Source organism: Ascaphus truei, chromosome 1 (genome assembly GCF_040206685.1).
Source record: "Ascaphus truei isolate aAscTru1 chromosome 1, aAscTru1.hap1, whole genome shotgun sequence".
In the NCBI taxonomy this organism is placed as follows: domain Eukaryota; kingdom Metazoa; phylum Chordata; class Amphibia; order Anura; family Ascaphidae; genus Ascaphus; species Ascaphus truei.
This window is the reverse complement of record NC_134483.1, coordinates 42,579,048-42,605,946: the sequence shown is the minus strand read 5'-3', so window position 1 is coordinate 42,605,946 and position 26,899 is coordinate 42,579,048. Positions and strand designations below refer to the sequence as shown.

General features: G+C 42.8%; 1 protein-coding gene across 1 annotated transcript in view; it reads left to right on the top strand.

The window, feature by feature from the left end:
• The window catches only part of WDR7 (WD repeat domain 7), a 389,063-nt gene that overhangs the window by 301,451 nt on the left and 60,713 nt on the right, over nt 1-26,899 (top strand). Inside the window, exon 15 of the mRNA XM_075586908.1 lies at nt 4,367-4,466. Coding sequence (XP_075443023.1) covers nt 4,367-4,466 — 100 coding nt within the window. The remainder of the gene's footprint in view (nt 1-4,366; nt 4,467-26,899) is intronic.

Sequence of the window (26,899 nt, the reverse complement as noted above, 5' to 3'; positions counted from 1 at the left end):
CATCACCAAGTGCACCAACGATCTATACTATATTCACACGGGACATAGTGGCTGCGCAGTCACCCATATATCTATCCATTATCTCACTGAGGTGGGGGGGACATATTATTGGGGTCATTGGACACGGGGTGGGAGCACCCGGTGGAGGTGGGAGCTTCCTGCGAGACGCAGTAGATAGTGTCTCCTCTAGAGAGGGACACCTATTGATTTATACGTATGATACCTATGATATATATATATATATATAAATATATATATATATATATACTGCATATGGTTAAGAGACTAAAGTCATTCGTTTGTTTTACATGCTGTGTATGTGTGGAGTGATATATAAGGTCCTGCGAGGAACCACTCCCCCTCTGGTGGGAGCCATCGCAGGTGGAGGCGCTGCACCAAGTATAAGGTTACACATGATATTACGCGTACCCCAGGCTCCCCGTGCCGGAGGCTTAGGCCCTGCGAGCCTACAGGTTATACAGCATATAGTAGGGACTGTATTAATTAGGAAACGGCTACATATGTATGTATATCTCCCAGCAAGGTCCCTGTATTTCACTATTCACTTTACTTGCAGACTTGTGAGTATCTTCACTGGTACTGTATATACCAGTTTTTAACTGCACTGTCTTATAAGCTGCAAGCACAGCACATTACAACGTAATTGACAGACAAGGACTAGAACAATAACAAGATGGCTAACAAAAATAGTTCGTCAAAGCATATGCTTCGATATATTAACCCCTTCTGGGTTTATTTCACATAACATTAGTATGCATTTAGCGTAGGGACCTGCTATAGAGCCTTACATTGACGTGGTTAGCAGTCTTGGCATTATTTGATCAAAGAACTAAAAGTCTCCTTTATCATATAGATTTTCACAACATATACATATATATTCCCCAATTATTGCTATCCCAAAGGGAGAAGCGCAGCGCAGGGATTCACTGTCTGTTTTACCCATTTGTATGGCCAATCCCTTCGCCAGCAGCATGCTCCTTACATGGAGAAGTGCAGCGATTATATATGTTTTATTTATATATATATATATATATATATATATATATAAATGAAACAGTCAGCACTCTAAGGTAAAGCAAAAGGCAGTTGCTAGTCCCATAGGAATCCACAAAACATACAAACCAGCCCAAAGACCAGTAAAGAGACAGCAACCAGCGAGGTGTAATCCAAAATACTCTGTATTGAAATGAACAGATACACGAAAGCCAACGTTTCGGTCTCTCAGGGAGACCTTCCTCAGGGCCGTGCAAACACCACACTAACAGTGACCCTACTTATATACCCACACCCCTAGTGCAACCAATTAAACATAACCAATCACCAGCAACCTGTCATTAGTTACCTGTTGTGCAGCTGAGCACCATTGAGAAACAACCAATGCCTGGACCAAAAGGCTCCATGTGGATCCACCAGCAGGAAAAAGCAATGTAGTAATCAAAAGCAGCCAACTCAGACATCTGCGTTTGATGTCCTAGATCCACGAGCAGGGAAACCCCTCTCGTGATCAAGGCTGCCTGCTCTGATGTCCATAGCCTGCGACCGGTGTCGGGAGCTGCAGCGCGTCACCTGACTAGCCTGCGCGTCATAGGGCAAAGGGGTGAGCCGGGGAGCCAATGGGAAACATCACTGCGCACTGGAAAGGCACGCAGTACCCTAATGGAGGAACCCTGGCAACCAAGGACGCCAGCACACAGTCCGCGCAGGCGCAGTAGTAAAAACTGATAGAAAGGGCAGCGCTGCACCCACAGCACCAATACAAGGCAGACACACGAGCCAAAAAAGCCTGTGGCTGAAATTAAAGCCACAAGAGGCAGTGGTGAAGGTACCAGGATTATCAGCTGCACCCCACAACATAAATAATGACAATAAAAACAAGGGAGTGACAGTGTGCAGGGGAAGTGAAGCTGTTCCTCCATAGCTTCACTTCCCCTGCACACTGTCACTCCCTTGTTTTTATTGTCATTTTATTGTCATTATTTATGTTGTGGGGTGCAGCTGGTACTCCTGGTACCTTCACCACTGCCTTTTGTGGCTTTAATTTCAGCCACAGGCTTTTTTGGCTCGTGTGTCTGCCTTGTATTGGTGCTGTGGGTGCAGCGCTGCCCTTTCTATCAGTTTTTACTACTGCGCCTGCGCGGACTGTGTGCTGGCGTCCTTGGTTGCCAGGGTTCCTCCATTAGGGTACTGCGTGCCTTTCCAGTGCGCAGTGATGTTTCCCATTGGCTCCCCGGCTCACCCCTTTGCCCTATGACGCGCAGGCTAGTCAGGTGACGCGCTGCAGCTCCCGACACCGGTCGCAGGCTATGGACATCAGAGCAGGCAGCCTTGATCACGAGAGGGGTTTCCCTGCTCGTGGATCTAGGACATCAAACGCAGATGTCTGAGTTGGCTGCTTTTGATTACTACATTGCTTTTTCCTGCTGGTGGATCCACATGGCGCCTTTTGGTCCAGGCATTGGTTGTTTCTCAATGGTGCTCAGCTGCACAACAGGTAACTAATGACAGGTTGCTGGTGATTGGTTATGTTTAATTGGTTGCACTAGGGGTGTGGGTATATAAGTAGGGTCACTGTTAGTGTGGTGTTTGCACGGCCCTGAGGAAGGTCTCCCTGAGAGACCAAAACGTTGGCTTTCGTGTATCTGTTCATTTCAATACAGAGTATTTTGGATTACACCTCGCTGGTTGCTGTCTCTTTACTGGTCTTTGGGCTGGTTTGTATGTTTTATATATATATATATATATATATATATATATATATATATATTTAAAGTTAATTATTTTTCTTAGAGCTGTGCAACTTAAATCCATTTGCCGCACCATGCATCAAAGACATCCAAATTCTAATTCATTCATAATCGTTTATGAGTTCTGAGGAGATGAAATTTGCGTTTGTGATTGACCAATAAAGTGTGTTAAACCCACAAGGAAAGTGAAGACAAATTGCAGGATGTTTCTCGTTGGTAGCGGCCTGTGAAGAATGAGATCTATTAAATGCTTGGCAAGTTCTATTTCCGGAGAAATTACATTTCTAGCAGCTGTATTGGTCTTGAGACGAACTTGATTCTTTTCAGGTTTAGATACTTTTTATTGGGCCAAGAGGAATGGAAATATATTCCCTTGCTGTCTCATGACATTAACACTTTGTCTCGATATATTTTTTTTAAAGAAATTAAAGGAAAAGTGTTCATTCTTCTGGTGCATCCTTCCAGCCTGGGCTATGGATCACAGTAATTATAAATATAAACATTTCAATCTCTAAAAAAATGTTAGCTAAACATGTGACGGGAAAAAATTACTGCCCTGCTGGACTCGCCTATTTATTTTATTAATCCTGAAATATAGATGTGTATTTATAGCCATATTTTGTCTTGTGGGGGAGTAGCAAATCCAGTTCAAGCTTTCTGTCTGCACTGCTGTAGGAGGCCGATACTGAGTCTTCATTAGGCCGTGATTATAGTGCCTGCTGCAGGGCGCGCGCGACATCGTGCAGTGCGCGTGTGAAACCTGCACATATGCACCTTTGACGGAATGCCAGTATTTGTTTTGGCGCCATCTCTCCGCCCGCCGCTGGCACTATAATCACGGCCTTAGTTATATGTAATAGGGTACTACCCGCGGTGGGCTACCTTTTTAGTCTTTCTAGTTTAAATATTGTACTGTTTAACGAAAAAATGAGAGAAAATTGGGCGCAAACTAGTTTGTATGCAAGTTATTTTAAAAGAAATAAAGTATTTAAAAAAAAAAACATTAATAAAAGCTTTGTTCAATGATCTAGGGCTTTCTCAGGAAATTCCTGCTGGTGTTTAGGAATTAAATAAATGTTGACTTTCCTTAGCTGCTGTTTGTGTAGACCTGAGAATAAGGAGAATGGGAGGACCGCCATGTATTGCTTTGGTATGCAGTACAGGCATACCCTGGTTTAAGGACACTCACTTTCACTCGCGAGTAAGGACATATCGCCCAATAGGCAAACGGCAGCTCACGCATGCGCTTGTCAGCATGTCCCGAACAGCAATACCGGCTCCCTACCTGTACCGAAGCTGGGCGCAAGCGGGGAGACTATAGAGCCTGTTACAAATGTGTTATTTACATCAGTTATGCACGTACATGATGATTGCAGTACGGTACATGCATCGATAAGTTGGAAAAAGGTAGGGCTTCACTTTAACTACATTTTCGCTTTACATACATGGTCTGGACCAATTGCGTACGTTAATACGGGGTTTGGCTGTAGCACTTTTGTTCATAGTACAAAGCATTTTTTTGTATTTTTTCTTCTTATTTATAGTATTTAAAAGTAACTGATGAGGTTCGTTCTCACCATTTTGTTATCATGTTTTATCAGGTTCTACATGGTCAGCTATTGTGAGCGGAGTCACAGAATAGCGGTGGGGGCTCGCACTGGCTCAGTGGCCCTGTACGACATCCGGACTGGGAAATGTCAGGTAAATAAATCAAAGTGACTTCCTCCCCGTAAAGTGTACTCGTTATTGAAAGGATTTGCACCAGTTAGCATGTTGAACTGCTGAAACATTATGGATAATGCTATTAGGATCAATACTTTAATGAAGAAAGTACACAGAGTGTGTTATCTTTTTTCACAAGTTCAGAGGGCATGTCATAGTACGGTTGGTAAGAGATTAAAATAGTTGCCAGTCTGCAAAAAGTGCTTTATGTTTTGCGTACTCTGATACTGAAATGTGTAAATCTATTAAATTAAGAGGTGTGTCGATGTTAAGCGTTTACACGGAGAATGTGTAATGCAGTGTCTGTCACTCCCCTCGCTGCTGAAAGGATCTGGTCATTGCAGGCCGCTCCAGCACAATGGACTGGTTATCCTGTATCCTAGAATCGAATACACATACATTATTTGTAAAACAGCAGCGTTGCCCATTCATTAAAATAAATAATCTTTACCTATTGACTTTTATTTGCACAGAATTCAAACGAGGGTTCTCCATAACCGAACTGCACTATTTTTAACTGCAGGGCCACCCTTGTTCCCGAGATACCGGTTTAGCTGCCAGTTTTTTTCCCTACCTTTAGTGAAGTCAAAATGGGCGCCAAATTGGTCAGGTACCATTGGCTAATAGGAAGCCACGCTGTCACTGGGGGTTTGACGTTACAGCTTCCTATTGAAAGACCACAGTTGCCATCTTTAAATATCCAGGAACAATACCGGCAACTAAACCGATAAATATCTCGGGAAAATGGTGATCCCAGGAGTTCAAAATAACTGTTTGGCACCTAAAGAAAGTCCTGGTTTGAATAGTGTAAAAAAAACAAAAAAAAACAAATCATGATTAAAATGGGCAGAATTGCTAGTTTAACACAACTATCAAATCATTTAAAAAAGCGTATATAGCAAATGCATAAAAAGTAGTATTTGTGTATAAATGCACTAGGCAGTTGTTAAAGATCTGTACTTCTAGCAGTGTGACAGACAACCCGTTTTTATCATGGTAAGTGCCTCCGCGAATGATCGTCATATACTAACCTATTTCCTATTGGCGAAAGGCCATTTTTAATTTTATTATCAGTCCCCCTCAATTTCATATTATTCCAGACAATTACTGCTTTACTGAACACGTATGTCAATATTCAGATAATGTTTTTTTTTTTTAATATGTTTTGAAGATAAGTCAATGCATTCACAATACAAGTGATTAATTGCAAATTTATTGATGACATGGATGGAAAATACAGATATTTATGTGGATACACCTTACAAAACAGCGATCGATTATGATGATAATTTTAAAGAAGTTACGTGTTTGTTTGTTTTTTTAGAAATAAATTACTAAAGATATACATTGTGAACATAATTGGAGAAAATAGTAAATACAGTGTACTGTCCTGTGCTCTAGAGCACGGTGAGCAAACTTTTTTGTCTGCTCGCCCACACACCCCCTCTCACCCCCACCCCCACCCCCCTTACCTTTTCTCTGGCGTCATCAGACGTTGTGTGACGTCGCGTGGCCATTTAACCCGACAGAAACTCCCGGAGAGCATGTAAGAGGGAGTTACAGAGGCCTCGCACGCTCCCTGGCATTTAATGTAAATGCTGTGGGGAAGAGCGCGGGGCCTGTGTGAGTGCCGCGGCCTCCAGTTTGTGCACCCCTGCTCTAGAGTGTGAGAAATGTAGCTGTATGCATCTCACTGTGTAATGTGTGTGGCAGTAAGCTTCACAGCCACTAGAAACTGCAACTCCGCGGTGCGAAATGCGTGGGAGGTTTCTTCCTTTTTGGACTATGTTTTGTCCGTGTTTTTAAACTGTTGATGATCGAATGAAGCTACAATATATTTTTTCATTAGTTACCCTAAAACCCCTTACGCAAAAAGACCCTGAGCCCTTACCCTGAAACCCCCTAACATAAACCCTGTACCCTAAAACCCCCTTACCCTAAAACCCCCTTACCCTAAAACCCCCTTACCCTAAAACCCCCTTACCCTAATCCCTTTACCCTAAAACCCTTTACCCTAAAACCCTTTACCCTAAAACCCCTTACCCTAAAACCTCCAACCCTGAGCCCTTACCTGACAACCCCCAAACTGCTAAAAAAAAACTAACCGCTAAAACCCTTAAATTAACCGCAACCCTAAACACTAAAACCCCTTAAATTAACCCCCTACCCTAAACAGTAATACAATTTACCTTAGAAGCTGCCGGCGGCGGTGATTCCAGCGGCGGATAAACTGCGGCCCAAATCCGGCAGCCATTTGGCGAAACGGCCGCGACCAAATATCCCATTCCGGTTGGGTGTATATTTGGACTTTGAATGGATTTTTTGCATAGCGATCTTTGAAATGACGGCATAAAAATTTCATTCTCGTGTTTTCCAATCTGCACATTAAATCCTTTGTAGTGTGTGACCTTTTTTTGTCGTTGACCAATATGACCATATAATTGAACTCCTAAATGGTCATGTGAGGGCACATACTGTTTAGCCCCGTGTGTTAGCACAACTTAAAAATAAACCAGATATTTATTTATTTTATGGTTGAATTTGGACTTTATGCTAAATCCTCAGCGATCCAGATCTGCAAATTAAACTGAATTACAAAGATAGGAAACCAGAATGTGCAGCATGTATTTTTCTTAACATACCGCAGGCAGTGTTTGTGTTGTTGTTGTTGTTGTTGTTTTTTGCACAGTGTAATTCTTAAAGGCTTTGGAAAAATCTGTGAGATAAAATACAGTACTGCAGTAGCAAGGGCAAACAAAGCCAGAGGGAAGATTTCCATTGCATATTCAGCCACATATACAGTATGTGTGGCAGTCAGCACTTAACCAGGCTTTTTAGCAACACCTCTGACCTTCCCTAACCACTTCAGAAAAATGTCTGCTAATATGGGGCATGCTTTGTTGATATGAAGATGCACAGAAGGCAATAAAATTTATTGATTTAAAGGTTTGGACCATGTTTGATTTTTTTTTCTTTTTTCCCTCTGCTACTGTAAGTGGTACAGAACCAAACTAAAGTACTTATATTGTTTAATATAAAGTACACTCCATTTTGCACATTCTGTGCCCAGGTTAATGCTACATTACATTTAGGGGGCTCTATTGTGAATATATTAGTTTTGGCTCTTAGCAATTTTGAGCACATGGAACGTGGTTTTTGTTTTTTGTTTTTCATTTCATTTCAGAAGCCAGTCATGTTGTGCAGAATATATATATATATATATATATATTTTTTTATTCATTCACTTATCCCTATTAAAAATAATTTATTGTCATAAAAATGTAATGGAGATAAGATTTTTGTTCTTTTTTTCAATACGTGGAGAATAACGCTAAACAAAAATGTTCACTTTGATAAATTGTGAACAGTTAAATGAAATCAAATTGGAGTATGAAAAAAAAATCTTCACTGTGTGTAATTTCATCTCTCCTAGTAAAGCTAAGATTTTACCCTTTTTTGTTTTATCCAATGTATAAATTATTCATAAAGATTCACATTCCTAAAGTGCTCATATTTTTTAACCCCCTACATGTGGATTAGTCTCGCTTGTCTCCCTTTAGGATCTTTTTTGTCAACTAATTTGCGTAAGGGAGCTTGTGTTGTGCATGGGAAATATATTGGTATGGGAAATAGTATGGTGAGCCTCTAATAAACACTTTATCCCAACAAATCCCCACTAACCTCTGATAAATCCCGAACAGCAGGGTGAAGTAGAGCTACAAGTGATTTAAGTTTTAAACAGGTCTGTTTCGACAATAAAGGTTAAATTGTGTAGGCATCCGGGTTACTTGTTTGACGGAAATCTTAACGCAAAATACATTTTACAGTGTATAATACTTTCAAAAGCCTAATACCAAGGAACCCTTGTATAGAATGACCTGAAAGTGCCTAAGTAGCTCAACGAGTTTGTGGATAAAGCCTGCCATGGGTATATAAATTAGGGGATCATCAAAAGAAGAATAGAGATTTTTTGCCCCTTTAAAGATGAATGGTAAGGCCGCATTTGGAATAATACCATGTCCAATAACCAATTAAAGCTGCAGTTCAAGCAACGTGTTTTATTTAAAGGGGAAAAAAAATCAGTTCTGTACTGTGAAAAAATACTTATCGTATTTAAAAAAAAAAAAAAACATTTTTTACAGACATTTTTAATGTATTTTAATTTAACAAGAATTTTTGTTTCTGTAGCAACCATTTACAAAGTCACATCCACTTCCTCTTCTGAGACAGGTTCTGGCACACCCCGTTTGCCCTTTCAGGCAGTGCATCAATTGTATCTAGTGCCTGCCTGGTCACATGTTCTTGCACACATAACTTTGCATCTTGGGTCCTCTTCTGCTGCACTAACAGTGATTTAAAGCAGGGGTGGGCAAACATTTCTGATCGCGCCCCTCTGTCTGCTTTCCCTTCCCCCCTCACCTGCTCTCTGGACTTGGCGGTGTTATACGATGTCACAACGTCATGTGACATAGTGCCTGCCAGGTAAGAGAGATTAGAGGCCTCACGCCTCCCCTGGCATTTCATTTAAATGCCTTGGAGAAGAGCGCGGGGCCTCTGTAACTAGAAAATCCCACGCACCCCCTTTAGTTTTCGCACCTGTGATTTAAAGAACCCCCGCGCCAAATCATTGCCAATCGATCACAGGAAAACGGATCGATCGGCAACATGGCTAATAACTTGTCAGTATGCAGATTGTATTGATGCACATATTGAATGAAAAAAAATTGTGTGTATGTACTGTATGTATATATGTATATGTATGTATATATATATATAAACGATAGCTTGAACTGCAGCTTTAAAGCCCTTTTTATATACTCGCAGGTAGAAAGGTGTTAGGGTGATATAACTTTCATGCACTTTACTGTTTTGTAGCAGGAAAGCCATAAAACATGTGCTGTAAAAACTAGTGGGGTTTTACCTCCATTCTTGCAACATGCAACAAACAAGCACAATAATAGGGTGACCAGATATTTTGGTTTAGGCGGGACAGTCCTGTTTGTAAGTGACTGTACCGGCAATATCCTACATTTTTTTCAGTTCTGTAGTATTAGATAATACTCACTATGTTTTATTTTATTTTAAAATGCATCTCTTAATGCCATTTCTAATTAGTTTTAATATACTGAGCATCATTTGATTTCTATAGCAGGGGGAGGACACTGGGGAGGGGGAGTGATAAAGAGATTAGGGGGAGAGAGATATAAAGAGACTGAAGAGAGGGAAGAGTGACAATGGGGGAGTGGGAGTGAGACATTGGGGGAGGGGGGAGAGAGACTGGGGGGAAGGGAGAGAAACTTGATATTACAGCATAAATGGGGACGCTATTAAAACATATTATAATGGTATTTGTCTGAGATGCAATTTGTTTTTTGTGTCTCCGTCTTTACTTTTTTTTTTTTATAGACCGCAACCCTAGCCACATCAATTTAATGTGGTGGTCAGTTCGTTTATACTGCAGTTTACTTTTTGTTTAGAAAAATGCTATTTTTTTTTTTTTTTTTAGAATATTAAGAGACCAATAAAAAACAATTACGTAAAACGGTACACACATCGACATTACTTTTGAGCCATAATAATGCAAAGAAGTCTCAAAATCAACTATATTGAAAATATAATATAAACAAACAACTAAGGTAAGTCAAATGATAAAAAAAAAAATCTTTAAAAGTAAGTAACTGGATTTCAGGAAATACATTTCTAAGAATTAAAGATACAAACGTTTTAAAACAAAATGTACATTTTACGAGAAGATAGGGAAATAAATATCACTACACTATAAAACTATGAGAAATATTGAAAAAAACAAAGCAAATTGTTTTCATCCTTTAAAGCATTATGTGTTTGAGGTTCAAAAATGTCCAAATATTGCTAATCTTACCAATACTGTAACTGTTGCAAATTGGAAAAATAGTTCAATTCCCTCAATCAGTGTTTTTTTTTTGGTTAAGAATGTAAATTGAAAGGTATAATCGCTGGTTAACAATTCCTACGTGGTGATCACGTACCATGTAATAGTGGCATGATATAAGGAAAGGAAACAAGAATATGTTAAAAGCGGTTTGTGTTCTGGAATATGGTATTCTGCCCCATTCACAGTGCCCTGTCACAGCAGACTTCTGAATCCAGGCCTGCAGCAATCAATACAGTTACTCTTGATCAAGCAATGGTAATTAAAAGAACTAAGAGCTGGAAGAGACAATAGCTGCTACAGTCCCAGTATTTCCCAGCAGGAGCACTGTAGGATCTGTCAAGAAAGAATTCTCAAAGCATTCAGAAATATTGGTACACAGAAGTGCCCTAATGGCTTTAGAATTTACAGTCCTTAAGAAAATGGATTTATTTGCAAAACAAATTTTTAAAAAATCACCCCAGCACAAAAAATGTGCAGGGATTCAGAATAGGTTACATCCATGTATCATGTATATTGCATACTTGGACTAACTGCTTCTATCGAACAAATCCAGATTGTAAACTACAAATTATTTTGTTTCAAATTATTCTCTGAGCATTTTAACAGTTAATACGTTGCGTTTGGAATTCACACCTAGACACTATTACTTGATTAGTATATATGTGATAAGCAAAAGGAAGGTCTATTGTAAAATAGATTGTATAGCTACTGATTTACAAACATAGTTTATGCAATACGTCATATGCATTTGTTGCTTCAGTTGTAAAGAATGGAATATGGCTCTTAAAAAATATTTTAGGTCTTCATTTCACAAATTCACAGACTCTCCGTTCTTGTAGTTAAATGATATTCATATGGTTGATTATGAGCGCATGTAAAACACTGTATGATCACGAAACAATCTTAGTTATCAACTACAAGATTATAATTCAGATTAAGAAAGGGGGCATTTTAATAAAACACCTAATTGAGACGTGTTCTTTATTTCTTTATTATAATATGCTGGCCATCCATAGTTAAATTAAAAGGAGCAAGTACCAGTAATAGGAGCAGCTATTCTGCATAGTCAACTTGTATTGTCTGAAATATGCACCTTTACTGGGTATGATTTTTAAGATGAAGGGTTCCCTGTCCTAGCAATTTATGAACATATAATTTCTATCCAACGTGTATCTATAATGTTTCTTAAGGTAGAAGTAAGTCTGTAAATTGCATGATGCAGCAGAAAGCAAGCTACCTACATATGTTCCTCTTACTGTTTTATTTTTACAGGCTGGGAATTGGAGGGGTCTCCCCCAAGCTAAACGCGACTATTCTCCATTCTGTGGACTCCTAGTACCCAAGATATTTACCGGTGAAAGTTACCGGTTTTATATGTCCATCAGGGGAAACAAAATGTCTGCCAAATCTCAGACCAATAGGAAGCTGCAGCAACATTGGTTGTGGCTTTCTATTGGATAGCCATTTAAATCCCTTTGAAAAACTATGAAGTAGTACCGGTAACGTTGCCAGTAAGTATCTCGGAAACTGAGGAGTCTGCAGAACTGAACATAGTGGGGTTCAGCTCCAGAGGACCCCCTGGTTGTAATCTTGTAAACAATTGAGGTTAGGTTGGATTGTTCCTTTAAAGAAAGACAGATTGAACTATAATGCCGCATTTGCAGACCATCTTTTGAACCTGAATTACCTTCTGTTAAGCAATGCAAGACCAACATGAGGATGTTTATTGATCTCTTTGCCAGAGATTGGTGGTCAGCAACCACATTTCCACTTTATTAATTACATTTTATTATGGGCGCAAGTTTCTGGTTTGGGGTTTCACCAATCTGGGTGTGGTATCATAGACCCGGTCAGAACAAACCATGTAAATATATCAACTACTTATTGGTTGCCTGATTGTTGATCCTTATACTGTATTTTGATGCAGCCAATTAATCATTTGAGGAGTTTTGAATTGCAGCGAGATACCAGCAGCAGTTGTGGAATGAAGCCTGTTAGCAATAGGAGCTGAACTTCTGATGCTACAATTGCATGAAAGAGGAGCCTTTTTTTGAGAAGTTACGTATATTCTAACACTCCCATAACAAATATTTGTTCTCGAAACGCAATGTGTTTGTTGCCTTGTGAATTCTGAAAAGAATACTTTCAAATGGTGTAGTATTTTACAGTTGAAATACAGGTGCTTGGAAACTGTAACATTTATTCAATTTTCAATGCTTTCCTTCAGTCATAATAGTGTATTGTGGGAAGTGGAACATGGTAGTGTCCTTCCCATGGCTGTATTGATTTGCCCTTCAGCTGTTTGCAGTGCATAGAGAACCTAGGGCCTTGTTGTTGATTATCTCTACACAATGTCTCTGTGAGCATTATTGACCCGTTGAAGCTTACTGCCTGTGGCTCTTGATTTTTCACACTGTCTCCATGACACTCATAATAAAACATACTATGTTATTGCTACTCTTCTCGGGGAGCAAACTTGTATAGCCTGCGAACAACTGAAACATTCCTGGAGAACATTTATTGTTTGCAACCTTGAGTGCTGTAGCAATTTTCAGTGTCTCCTTTATTTTGGCAGGTCTGACTCTTTTGGTGCAGTTTTACTGTCAAGTGAGCATTCTGTTTGGTTTGGTTGTTAAATCGTATGTATCAGGGGTCTTCATTATACAGTTTAAGGGTCTCTTGTGTAGCGCTCTGTACCATTTCCATTGTTATGAGTTGACACCTTGACTCATGTAGCCTCTTTATAAAGTAATGAACTAAAGAACTTGGCACTTAATATGCTCCTCTAAAATAAGACCAACAAAATAAATGATCATTTGTCAAAACTGAGTAGTTCAGCAACATTTTACTTCCTTGTGGGGATATGATTTAGGTATGTGCAGTTAATAGACTTCTTTTGTCTGATATTTATGATCCTGTGCAGATCTCTCCATAGAAAAAGCATCTCGAACGCTCCGTGAATGTTCTCCCAAGTAAAACCGTCCCAAATGTATAAGCATACAAAAAGTTGTACTTGAAAAGTTTATCTCCAATGTAGTAATCCAATTGAGTTGGTATTTGGTATTTTGGCCGCTCTTCAAGGACCCTTCAGGCAACCTCCAAATTCCAATTAAAGTCCACATAGTCTGAGCATTCATAGAAAACAAACCCAGAGCCTGATAATGCAAAGCAAACCGATCAAAGAAAACTTCAAATTATATTCCTAAATGTGACGTACATAAACATATTTGCACAGTGTGCGACAGGTGGGTAGATGTCACGGCCGACGTTAGGAACCCAAACGTAGAACACGTGCGTCGAGTTGAACTCCGATGCGTTTTGCATTGGACACTTTGCCAGGAGGTCCTTGTCCTGGTGCCTAAGCCTCATATTTAAATGGGTTTATTAACCCTTCATATACCTGTGTCTCTTTATATACATATGTAACGGTTATTCCCCCCCCCCCCCCCCATCGCAGATAGGGACCTTATGGGGAAATCTATATATGTTACAGTGTGGTGCAATACCTGTTAGGCTCACAGGAGGCCTGAATCTCCGCCACTGAGAGACTGGGGTGTATCCTGGAACGTATGCTTACAGCGCCTGCACCTGTGCAGGGATTCCAGGTGTATAGAATGACCCCTGACACAGGACCCACAAATAGGAAACATATACAATGCAGTATATATATGTAACTGTTTACTATATGGGCAAAACAATAACATCACATCACATCAACACAATAGCAACACAGCCGTGTCACCCCCTGCCACTAGCTGGCAGCTATAACCTTGCCCCTAATTGGGCTATACCCTTACACCTATACCCAAGTGTCCCAATAGTCCAGCAACCCACCCACTAGGCGTGATCAGCGCCTATAAGGAAACCGGTATGTAGGGTACAGTTGGTGCACTTGTAGAAATACCTGGCCGGGGCTCCTGCGCCCGGCTTCAGCAACAACCTAAAAGGACCCGTCTTTTATTTATTTATTTATATATATATATATATATATATATATATATATATATATATATATATATATATATATATATAATGTGTGTGTGTATGTATATGTGTGTGTGTATGTATATATATATATATATATATATATATATATATATATATATATATATATATATATATAACAAAACAAAACAGAAATAATAAAGGAGCGCCTAATGGAATAACCTGCCTAACCGTGAGTATGTAGCCAACTGTGTTAATACAACCTATGGGGTGGCTAAGGTAGGAACATATAAAAAAGACCCTATGTAGCTTTAAGATTAAACATATAATAACAATAATGATTTTAATACAAAATATACATGACAAAGATATTAATAGAAAAAAATATATATATACAGTATAGGAAAAAATATATAATAGTACCAAAATGGTACAAAAACCTTTAAAACCTTAAAAGTCACAGAGTCCTGTTCCAGATGAATGCATCCAGGTATAGGCAGCCCGTTTGCAAGGGATCACAACTCCCTAAGGATACCTATGAAAGAAAAAAGAAAAAAACAGGCGCACACCTAGTGCATTAAAGTATAACAATGATTTTATGGAACATTAAAAACAGACAAATGCCCACTCACAAGTATAACGGTTTTAAAATGCAGTTATGAGATAGGCCCTCATGTGCCAGTGGTAGCGTTCGAGCCAGCAATGGTGTCCTCTCGTGCGCGGTCTCCTTCTACCGGAAGTGACGTTCACCCGGTCTGGTGTACCGCAAAACCATTGCTGGCTCGAACGCTACCACTGGCACATGAGGGCCTATCTCATAACTGCATTTTAAAACCGTTATACTTGTGAGTGGGCATTTGTCTGTTTTTAATGTTCCATAAAATCATTGTTATACTTTAATGCACTAGGTATGCGCCTGTTTTTTTCTTTTTTCTTTCATATATATATATATATATATATATATATATATATAATAAACCAAGTATATGCCAATATCCACATAAACATACAAATCTAGATGTAATGTTTCAATATAGAGTGCAATACAAAAATGTTGTATATTTCTAAATAATAACAATAAATGCATCATAAAAGTGCTATATATAAAACAGGACATTATAAGAAAGTGCAAATTGTGAAGAGTGCAAGTGCGATGTTATTTCTTACAGCAGCAATCCAGGAGCCTACATAAGTTTTAAGTAATATAGTTGAGTATCTTGCCTCCCGAGCATGTCTTCCTCCTTGTTATCTATTTTGTTTATGTTCAAAATAATGATTTTCTTCATCTCTAGCATCTGAGGTTACCATCCTAACCTTTAGACTGCACTGAGCTCTAGAGAGAGCTCCATTTTAACCTCCATGAATTTAATATTTCGAACACTTATCTCCTGAATGGAGCATTGTATTTCAAAAATAAAAACATTGGAAGGGGCAAGCAGACATCACCTAAAGTAAGTAAAATAAATAAAATGCCATCAACAGAGACTGCTGCTTTAAAGCTAACACCTCTGTCTGCTGGTAAAGATCATTATAACTCAGGCAGAGAAACTTTTGAATCTCTTTTTGTATGTTTTACCCTTGTGTTTGGTGTGGTACACTCCAGGGAATTCTAAATTGGTAAAAAGGTCTGGATTTATGCTGCAAGATTTTACGGTTAGGAAGGAAAACGTACAAGGTGGTTAAAGTGTTCCTCATCTACCATCAGTGTTCATGTTTCTAGGTCTCTGTGGGAGTAAGGGTGTTGGCTCAGAAACGCACCTTCGTGTTTCTAGAAGGAACTATTCTCAGCTGAATGCAGACCACTTCCCATAAACAAATGGGACGTTTCTCTTAAAGACTGTTTAAAGATGCACAATGTCCAAACATTATCGAGCACATCACATTACATCCTCATCATAGTATTACAGGCCTATCTGAGACTGTCAGAGATGTAATACACAATCAATAACTCAATAACTTGTTAACTTAAGTCCCACAGAAGGCCATTATATAGTCCTTCCGAGATCCACATGCTACCATGTGAATTTACTTCTTTTTAGCATCACACAAATTTCAAAGTGATTGCCTTGATTATCAATTTGTTATTTCTATACTAGAATATGCCATTCCCGTAGACCACTCCCTCTCAGGATCCAGTCTGTGAATCACACAAGCAAACACGTGCTCATAACGTCTCATCTTCTAGACCGGTTTAGCAGTAAAGTATACACACGCTTTATCTTTCTCTAGAGAGGTGTATTTCAATATCCTTAGCAGATAGCAATCCAATAGTTGCTGTAAAGTCTACAATAACCCATGCTATCTAAAAAGGACATTGTAGAGTGAGCTAACTTTCCTACTTACACACTTTTGTGTGAGTCTCTAGGTTCAACTCTAGACCAACTGAATCAATGTCTTATCTTGGCTAGACTCTTTAGTGAGCAATGTGGACATCATTTTAGTCTCCCGAGCCTCACATTTGTGGAGTGATCTGATCCAAACGCCTGACACCTCTCTGCTAGCTTTGATAATTAATACCTCAAGCTATATAAAGAAAAACCTTGATTTTCAATTAAAGTCACCAATGATGAAAACTTTCATTCATTGACACCAGTCCACTCCTCGGCCTGTTGGGCAAAGGCATTACATGCTTAAGGTTTTTGTTTTCTGAATTAAAGACTGAAGGAAGTATTGACAGTTATGAGGATGGTTTGAATAGTATTTCTGCTTAGCACAGGATAGAGTAAACTGTAAACAAAAGTGTGAGGCATGATAAAGGTGTCAGGTCCTGCAAGTGGTACCGACTGAGTGCAGAAGCGTGGGACAGAAATGACCTAACTTGAAAGTGAACTTAATGTGAATGTCTTTAAAGCCTGTTACCAACCTATTTTTGTAGCTGTTTTTTATTCTATTTAAAAAGGCCCAAAGCCCGTAGTACAATTTTAACATGGCAACATCTGTGGTTTTTATTCTAACTTGCTTCACCGCACCAGACAGCACAACGCTGTTTTCCATACAGACGAGTGGGAAGAACCTAACAGCCATGTTAACTTCGTATTTGGTCTCCATGTACTTTATTTTATCCGTGTATCAGAAGCGTGACACGAACTAAAACAGGTTCAATGATTATGATGTGATAGCAACATTGTTTGAGAATAGATCAGTACAGACCAACCAAGGCTTTATTTGATATCACAAATATTAAACACCTCCTAGATGGCAACTAATAATGATTTTGACAATGTACAGTCCCTATAGTTGGCAAAATATTTAACAAAGTTACTCATTTCAAGATGGGACTATTCACTCTTCAAATATACTGATTACTGCCCATCAGTTCTGCCTTATGGAGGTTTCTACATCCAGTTTCATGACTTCATCTCCAGGAGTCCTATCCCAAGATGTAATTTTATGAATTAACTGCTCAAACAGTGTTGGAGATAAATTATTGCTTTCTTACTTCGCTACTCACTTGCAATGATTCCTACTGTAATTTTTCATGGTATGAAACCTTACAACATTGGTCGTTAACACGTTGCCCACGGGCACAATGCCGCCTGCCAAGCCTTTTGTGAGTGCCCACGACCAGGGCCACCGACAGCAGGGAGAGCTGGGACAATTGTCCGGGCCCAGCAGCTGCGTTACTCCCCTAATGGTCCTCTGTGCTGTGCCTCTTTCCGCTAGTTAGCGCCTGAAGTTGGGTCCGCCCAACTTCCACATCCGCGCATGACACTGGAGGCATCCACCACAAGGAAAAGTGTGCTGTGCTGTAGGAGGTGTTGTGAGGTATTATGCTGTGGGGGGAGGGGATTGTGGGGTATTGTGGTTTGGGGGGATTGTGGTGTTAAGGGAGAGGGGATTGTGGGGTGATGTGCTGTGTGGGGAGGATTGTGGGGTAAATTGGTTGGTGCCCGCCACTATCTCCTGAACACTCAAGGTTGGGGACCCCAGCCTCAAATCAAGCCCTGGGACTGTTCTGGGCCTCTACTAGTAGGGGGTGTTCAGTTTGTGGTCTAGTCAAACGTCACAAGACTTTTGGCTACATTTGGTAATGAACATTCCCTATATCGGGTGGCCAACTCCAGTCCTCAAGGGCCACCAAACAAGTCAGGTTTTCAGGATATCCCTGCTTCAGTATGAAAACAAAATTGCATGACAATGGTGTCACACCAGATCTCCAGAATTGCACTCAATGTATTCATGTATATCAAGACTACAGTGAATCAAAAGGATCTAAATATCCTAAGGCTAGATAATTGCTAGCCAGCAGAAGATGCTCCACAGAATATGGGATGAGATACCAATTGTAAAAAATAATGACGTTTTAATCTTATTAGAAAAATAACGACGCAGGTGATCATATATACATTTTGTGATTGTTAAAATAATCTAAAAGAAATCCTCCTTGGTTGAGGCGGCTTAGGGCTGCCTGTAGAGGGTTAATACCCTCTTTTACCTGGGAGAAATCTCGTGGGACAACAGACCATAGATATTAAAAATCAAATATATTCTCACACGAATATGCCCCTCCTAAATAGAGTAATAGATGTACTTTGCTCCCAAGATAGTACAATACATATCATTGGCATCAGTGTTCGTAGGATTCAAGGCACAACTCATACTGCAATCAATTTAAAATATATCGAAATAAAGTGAACGTGGTGATAAATGCACATACAAAAGAATGATGTTACAGGCAATACATGAATTTTGGCATGTTACCAACTGGAGTCAGCGTTCACATAGATTTCTCCTCCAAACTACAGCAACATCCAGCATCTACCGGTGGTCAGGAGAACCCGTCAATCACGAGCACCGTCTCAGTTTCCCGACACCATCTCAACTCGGCAGCCATTTGGATTCGTTCCCCTCCGGTCTCTTTGCCAAAGTTTGGTGTTGCTTGCTTGCTCCAGTAATGAGTCTTACACAGACTTTCCTCTTGTCGTCCAATAGACGTCACTCAACCCGCGTCATCGAGTGACCCGTCAGATGTATTCGGGAACGGAGTAGGTAAAAGATAGAGTCCTGCTGTCTCCACCGCTTACAAACGCGCTCACATATGAATAGAGGTATATACCCCTTAAAAACACAGATCACACACGTTTCATTACAGAACTTCGTCAGGGATGTAAGTGCAAGTGATCCAACCCTACAATTATATACCATACGGGGCTCCATAATTGGCCCAAACTACATTTTTACTACATTTTAATAATAGATCATTCTAAAACCACAATGGGATAACATCCGCACTGAAATTAAATAAAAACAGTGTTGGTACAATCCTCTAAATTGGTAAACAAGTATTTTTAAAGTTAATAAGAGGAAACTTGAAGATGATTAACAAAAACACTGGAATATTTATACAGAGTTTAAAAAGATACTTAAAATAGACTATAAACAAACTTGTCTCAAAAACTAGGATAGGATAACTGGCCAAAAATCCTAAAAAATGTTTAAAATATAAATATGATACCTTTATAAATATAATTAAAAAATATATTGAAAGTGCGGATGTTATATATCCCATTGTGGTTTTAGAATTATCTATTAAAATGTAGTCAAAATGTATTTTATTAAATCAATATAATATGTCGTATTTCTCTAGATTTTGTATTGTGTATTAGCATTTGCTATATTGTGATTAAGTGATTAGCTACACCATTGCGTAGCTCCGTGATGGGTGGAGACTACCCCCCAGTTTGGGCCAATCATGGAGCCCTGTATGGTATGTAATTGTAGGGTTGGATCACTTGCACTTATAACCCTGACGAAGTTCTGTAACGAAACGTGTGTGATCTGTGTTTTTAAGGGGTATATACCTCTATTCATATGTGAGCGCGTTTGTAAGCGGTTGGAGAAAGCAGGACTCTATCTTTTACCTACTCCGTTCCCGAATACATCTGACGATCACTCGATGACGCGGGTCGAGTGACGTCTATCGAGTGACAAGAGGAAAGTCTGTGTAAGACTCATTACTGGAGCAAGCAAGCAACACCAAACTTTGGCAAAGAGACCGGAGGGGAACGAATCCAAATGGCTGCCGAGTTGAGATGGTGTCGGGAAACTGAGACGGTGCTCGTGATTGACGGGTTCTCCTGACCACCGGTAGGGTTGCTTATGACCGTAAGTAGGAGGTATGGTGTCAGCTGTGTAGGTAGTCTCCCTAGACTCCATGTATTATATATCTTTCAGTTGCTGTACTTAGGCTGGGGCCATGGTACTGCAGACCGTGCGGAGGCATCTGCACGCTGAGCAAACAGACTGCCTTAATGTTCGCGTCCATGCGATGTGCTGGCGCATCCACACGGAAGCAGGTGGGAGCGCACGTTGCGTAAGACATCAGTAAAACTGATTTCTCAGCGTGACAGACAGGTCATGTGTGCGGTTCGCCCAATGAGGGTGAACCAGCTCCGTGATGTCACTGGGACGCCCCTAGACCTGCCCACGGATGGCTCTTACCATGGCAAAAAAACGCACCCGCTTGAAGCGGGTGACGTCACGGCCACACACGCCTCCGCATGGGCGAAGGCATTATGGACCTGGCCTTATGTAGCAGGCGCTATACAAATCACTATTGGTGCTTTAGTGAAAATAATAGGACATATCAGTGTACTCGGTGTGAATACCAGGTTGTTATTTAGTAAACAGCCATAGAGAGAAAATGATAACCGCTATAGAACCCGTTATATTGCTCCTATGTTCCCACCTCAATAGTCGACGTCAGCGTAATTATGTCATCTTAATCCGACGCACTTTTCGCGTGTCAGAGACACGCTTCTTCAGGGAGGAACCTGCTTCAGCACAGGTGGCTCAGTCAGAATTCATTTGAATGCCGGGGGGAGAGCGTGCGAGGCCTCTTTAACTCACTTACCTGGTCTCCGGCGGTTTCTGGTGACACGTCGATATGGGGTCACATGACGTCGCGTTGCCACGTCGCACGATGTCGTGACGCCGGAGAACAGGTGGGGGGGGGGGGCGTGAGCAGACTGGGAGCGCTGACTGAAAAGTTTGCGCACCCCTTATCTAGAAGATGGTATTTGTCAAATTTTACCCCTCTGTAGCATGATGGCTACTAGTATGCAATGTCTTTCCAGCTGTATGATGCACAGCCAACAACTTCAAGCTATTAAGTCCAAAATGACCAAGCAGTAATATTTGGTTGTTGCTTGATCTGTTCTTCCATTTTTGGCTGAACGAGCTGTTTAATGCAACATCCTTAACAAAAACACCCGAGCTTTTGATGGCTCTTAGTTAATTTCCTGCTTATTAATTTTATTAGAACATCTTTTCTCACCTCTTTGACTTTACCAGATCATTTGGATTCTATTGCCTGATTTATAAAATGTGAATTTGTGGGGTAAGTGGCTTTAAAAAGAGCACACATCACAGCAAAGATCCATAGCTTGGTCTTTATTATCCATATAAATACATGCTACAGAGTTTTGGATAGTCCTATTTATAACTGCAGGAAATATTACTGATAGTTATATTTAGTGGGTTGCCCTATTCCAGTATGTGGCTTTTTTTTTTTTATGTTGGTGACTTTTCACTCTTTAAGCTTTTCTGTTCTGTAACATGGAAATTCAGCATTGAACAAGTTAATGGCACCTCTATCATCTGCTATTAACCATTGTGCAACTTTGCAGAAATATGAACATTTTCAGTCGTTCGCTAAAGGAAACTGCAAAGGTTACACTTTTTTTTTTTTCTTGGCACTTGTGAAGAAAAGTTGAGGTTTCATCAAAAACTTCCATACTCACAACTTGTTGGCCACAATTTGATGATTTTTATTGATTACTTCACAGCCTTTCACTCACGCTCAGTCACTGTGGCAAGGCTTGATACACAAATAGGGCTGCAGTCCAGCAAAAATAAGAGTCCATCTTGATAATGGACTGAGATGAGATACTGTTGTTTGATGAAGATAATTGATGTTTCACAGTGAATTGGAAAGCAGTTGCTAGTGTACTAGATATTGAATTGTTTTCTATCAACGACCTGCCAGTTGTTTAGAAAACAGAAGGGAAGAAAAGTCAAATGTTCCTTTGGAGCTTTCGCAGAGAGCAGGCTCTTGGCTCATTTTCTACATCCCTGCTAATAATAGATTAGTACAACTCGGGTTAAAGTCTTAAATACCATGGGCTTTATTGATTAGGTACGTGGCAAACCCCAATATTGGAATAGTGTATTTGAAATGTGATGAGCCACTGGAGATGGATGCTCTGCCTCGTCTGCAGAGTCTGGATGTTTCACATGACTGGGGCAGACTTCCTTCTGATGTTTTTGTTTTTTATATAACAAGGAAGACTGAAAATAAAATGGTACATAATTAAAATTGGGTTGTTTTAAACAATGTCATAACTGTATACAGTACAAGGTGCGTATGTTTCCATCTGTGGACTTGAGTACTAATACAAAGATTCCCATGTTTAATGTAGGCTTGAGTTGTTTGTTTTGTGTGTGTAAAATACTTATTTCTTATAGTTTCTCCCATAAATCAATTAGATTGTAAGCTTCTCGGGGCAAGGACTCCTCTTCCTTAATGTTATGTTTATGTCTAAAGCACTTATTCCCATGATCTGTTATTTATATTATCTGTTATTTATTCGATTACCACATGTATTACTACTGTGAAGCGCTATGTACATTAATGGCGCTATATAAATAAAGACATACAATACAATACAATAAATGTCTGGGCACTTGTAGGAGGAAGAATTGAAGGGTGTCCCAGAAGCTTGAGGTTGAGCAGGGTTTCAATTATAAGGAATTGTAATAGCAATGCAAAACCTGGCTTATTATTCCTTAATGCAGCAAAACAACTGTGTTTCAGAAGGTGCACAAAACCTTTTGAATGACTGTTTCTTTCCCTGAACCTTTCTACACCAAATGTAATGCAGGGCATGAAAATGTATGTGCATCAACATCTATGTATACTGTACATATTTCTGTTTGGTAATAAAAGGGTAGTGTAACCTGCAACTAAATGTTACTGGCGGATATGGATCCAGAAATATTGTGACACAATAGTGACATTTCTACATATTTTTGGACAACCGTGGATATATGTACATATTTATGTATAAAATCTTTTACCAGGAAGTAATACATTGAGAGTTAACTCTCGTTTTCAAGTACAGGCATATCCCGGTTTAAGGACACTCACTTTAAGTACACTCGCGAGTAAGTACATATCGCTCAATAGGCAAATGGCAGCTCACGCATGTGCCTGTCAGCACGTCCTGAACAGCAATATTGGCTCCCTACCTGTACCGAAGCTGTGCGCAAGCGGGGAGACTATAGAGCCTGTTACACATGCGTTATTTACATCAGTTATGCACGTATATGACGATTGCAGTACAGTACATGCATCGATAAGTGGGAAAAGGTAGTGCTTCACTTTAAGTACATTTTCGCTTTACATACATGCTCCGGTCCCATTGCGTATGTTAATGCGGGGTATGCCTGTATGTCTTGGGCACAGAGTTATAATGACAAATACATAGTTACAAATACATAGTTATGAGTGAAAAGGGTTATACAGTACATTATATACAAGAGATTGTATGCACAGTTAAAGATAATATATTATATTATAGGCGTATATAACGGTTACAGACCAGATTAAAATGTGAGACCGCTTTAGTTTTGAAAGAGCTTAGACTGGTGGTGGCAGTGAGAGTCTCCGGTAGGTTGTTCCAGTTTTGGGGTGCACGGTATGAGGAGGAGCAGTTGAACCTTGGAACCATGAACAGTCTTTTGGAGTCTGATCTCAGATAAGTGCTGCATGTGGTAGGGGTGAAAAGTTGTTCAGATAGATGGGGAGCGTGCCCAGAAAATATTTGAAGGCAAGACAGGAGAGGTGAACTTTGCGCCTAGATTCAAGTAATGACCAATCTAGTTCTTTGAGCATTTCGCAGTGATGTGTGTTGTAATTACATTGGAGGACAAAGCGGCATATTGAGTTGTAGAGGGTATCAAGTTTGCTGAGGTGAGTTTGGGGTGCCGAGTCGTATACTATGTCCCCATCTTAATATATAAAATCGAATGGTTAGTGAGGTTAGTGCTCTCTGCGGTGAATCTGATTGGTCCTCAGCCTCTCGCCAATCAGAATGCTGTGTGTGACGTCACCCAACTGCAACTGCCACACACCCCCACACCCCCACACACCTCTCTCTCTCTCTCCAAATCACCTCTCCTCCTCCCCAGCGGCATCACCTCTCCCCCCTCCCCAGCGGCATCACCTCTCCCCCCTCCCCAGCGGCATCACCTCTCCCCCCTCCCCAGCGGCATCACCTCTCCCCCCTCCCCAGCGGCATCACCTCTCCAACTCCCCGCTCCAAATCACCTCTCCCCCCTCCCGGCTCCAAATCACATTTCCCCCTCCCAGCGGGCATCACCTCTCCCCCCTCCCCAGCGGCATCACCTCTCCCCCCTCCCCAGCGGCATCACCTCTCCCCCTCCCCGCTCCAAATCACCCCTCCCCGCTCCAAATCACCCCTCCCCGCTCCAAATCACCTCTCCCCCCTCCCGGCTCCAAATCCACATTTCCCCCTCCCCAGCGGCATCACCTCTCCCCTCTCCCCCCTCCCCAGCGGCATCACCTCTCTCCCCGCTCCAAATCACCTCTCCCCCCTCCCCGGTCCAAATCACTTCTCCCCTTCCCCGGTCCAAATCACTTCTCCACCTCCCCGGTCCAAATCTCCTCTCCCCCTCCCCGGCGGGGGAACAGGCAGCTGCCACGCAGCGCCTAAGATGGCGGCGCCTGGAAAGACACCCTTCCTCCCTCGCGGCGCGTAAGATGGCGGACCCCCTTCCTCCCCTCGCGGCGCCGAGTCAGACGATGGCGGCGCCCGGAAGTACAGGTAGGTGTCGCTCCCCCACCTCCGGCGCCAAAGCGGAACTGAGAAAGGGCGCATCAACTGAGACACACGTGTGTGTGTGTGTGTGTGTGTGTGTGTGTGTGTGTGTGTGTGTTTCACTATTCACCTCCCCCCCCCTCCTGTCCACTGCCCCCCCTCCTGTCCACTGCCCCCCCTCCTGTCCACTGCCCCCCCCCCCCTCCTGTCCACTGCCCCCCCCTCCACTGTCCACTGCCCCCCCCCCTCCTGTCCACTGCCCCCCCCCCTCCTGTCCACTGCCCCCCCCTCTCTGTCCACTGCCCCCCCCCTCCTGTCCACTGCCCCCCCCCTCCTGTCCACTGCCCCCCCCCTCCTGTCCACTGCCCCCCCCCATCCTGTCCACTGCCCCCCCCCTCCTGTCCACTGCCCCTCCCCTCTGTCCACTGCCCCCCCCTCCTGTCCACTGCCCCCACCCCTCCTGTCCACTGCCCCCCCCCTCCTGTCCACTGCCCCCCCCCTCCTGTCCACTGCCCCCCCCCCCTCCTGTCCACTGCCCCCCCCCTCCTGTCCACTGCCCCCACCCCCTCCTGTCCACTGCCCCCCCCCTCCTGTCCACTGCCCCCCCCCTCCTGTCACTGCCCCCCCCCTCCTGTCCACTGCCCCCCCCCTCCTGTCCACTGCCCCCCCCCCCCTCCTGTCCACTGCCCCCCCCCTCGCTGTCCACTGCCCCCCCCCCCTCCTGTCCACTGCCCCCCCCCCTCCTGTCCACTGCCCCCCCCCCCTCCTGTCCACTGCCCCCCCCTCCTGTCCACTGCCCCCCCCCCTCCTGTCCACTGCCCCCCCCCTCCTGTCCACTGCCCCCCCCCTCCTGTCCACTGCCCCCCCCCCTCCTGTCCACTGCCCCCCCCCTCCTGTCCACTGCACCCCCCCCCCTCCTTCCACTGCCCCCCCCTCCTGTCCACTGCCCCCCCCCTCCTGTCCACTGCCCCACCCCACCCTCCTGTCCACTGCCCCCCCACCCTCCTGTCCACTGCCCCCCCCCCCTCCTGTCCACTGCCCCCCCCCCCTCCTGTCCACTGCCCCCCCCCCTCCTGTCCACTGCCCCCCCCCCCTCCTGTCCACTGCCCGACCCCACCCTCCTCCTGTCCACTGCCCACCCCCCTCCTGTCCACTGCCACCCCCCCCCCCCCTTCCTGTCCACTGCCCCCCCCCTCTGTCACTGCCCCCCCCCCCCTCCTGTCCACTGCCCTCCCCCCTCCTGTCCACTGCCCCCCCCCACTCCTGTCCACTGCCCCCCCCCGTCCTGTCCACTGCCTCCCCCCCTCCTGTCCACTGCCTCCCCCCCCTCCTGTCCACTCTGCCTCCCCCCCTCCTGTCCACTCATGCCTCCCCCCCTCCTGTCCACTGCCTCCCCCCCTCCTGTCCACTGCCCCCCCCCCTCTGTCCACTGCCCTCCCCCCTCCTGTCCACTGCCCCCTCCCCTGTCCACTGCCCCTCCCTCCTGTCCACTGCCCCCCTCCCTCCTGTCCACTGCCCCCCCCCCTCCTATCCAATGCCCCCCTCCTGTCCAATGCCCCCCCCTCCTGTCCAATGCCCCCCCCTCCTGTCTACCGCCCCCCCCCTCCTGTCTAACCTCCCCCCCCCCTCCTGTCTACCTCCCCCCCCTCCTGTCCACCTCCCCCCCTCTCCTGTCCACTGCCCCCCACCCTCCTTGTCCACTGCCCCCCCAA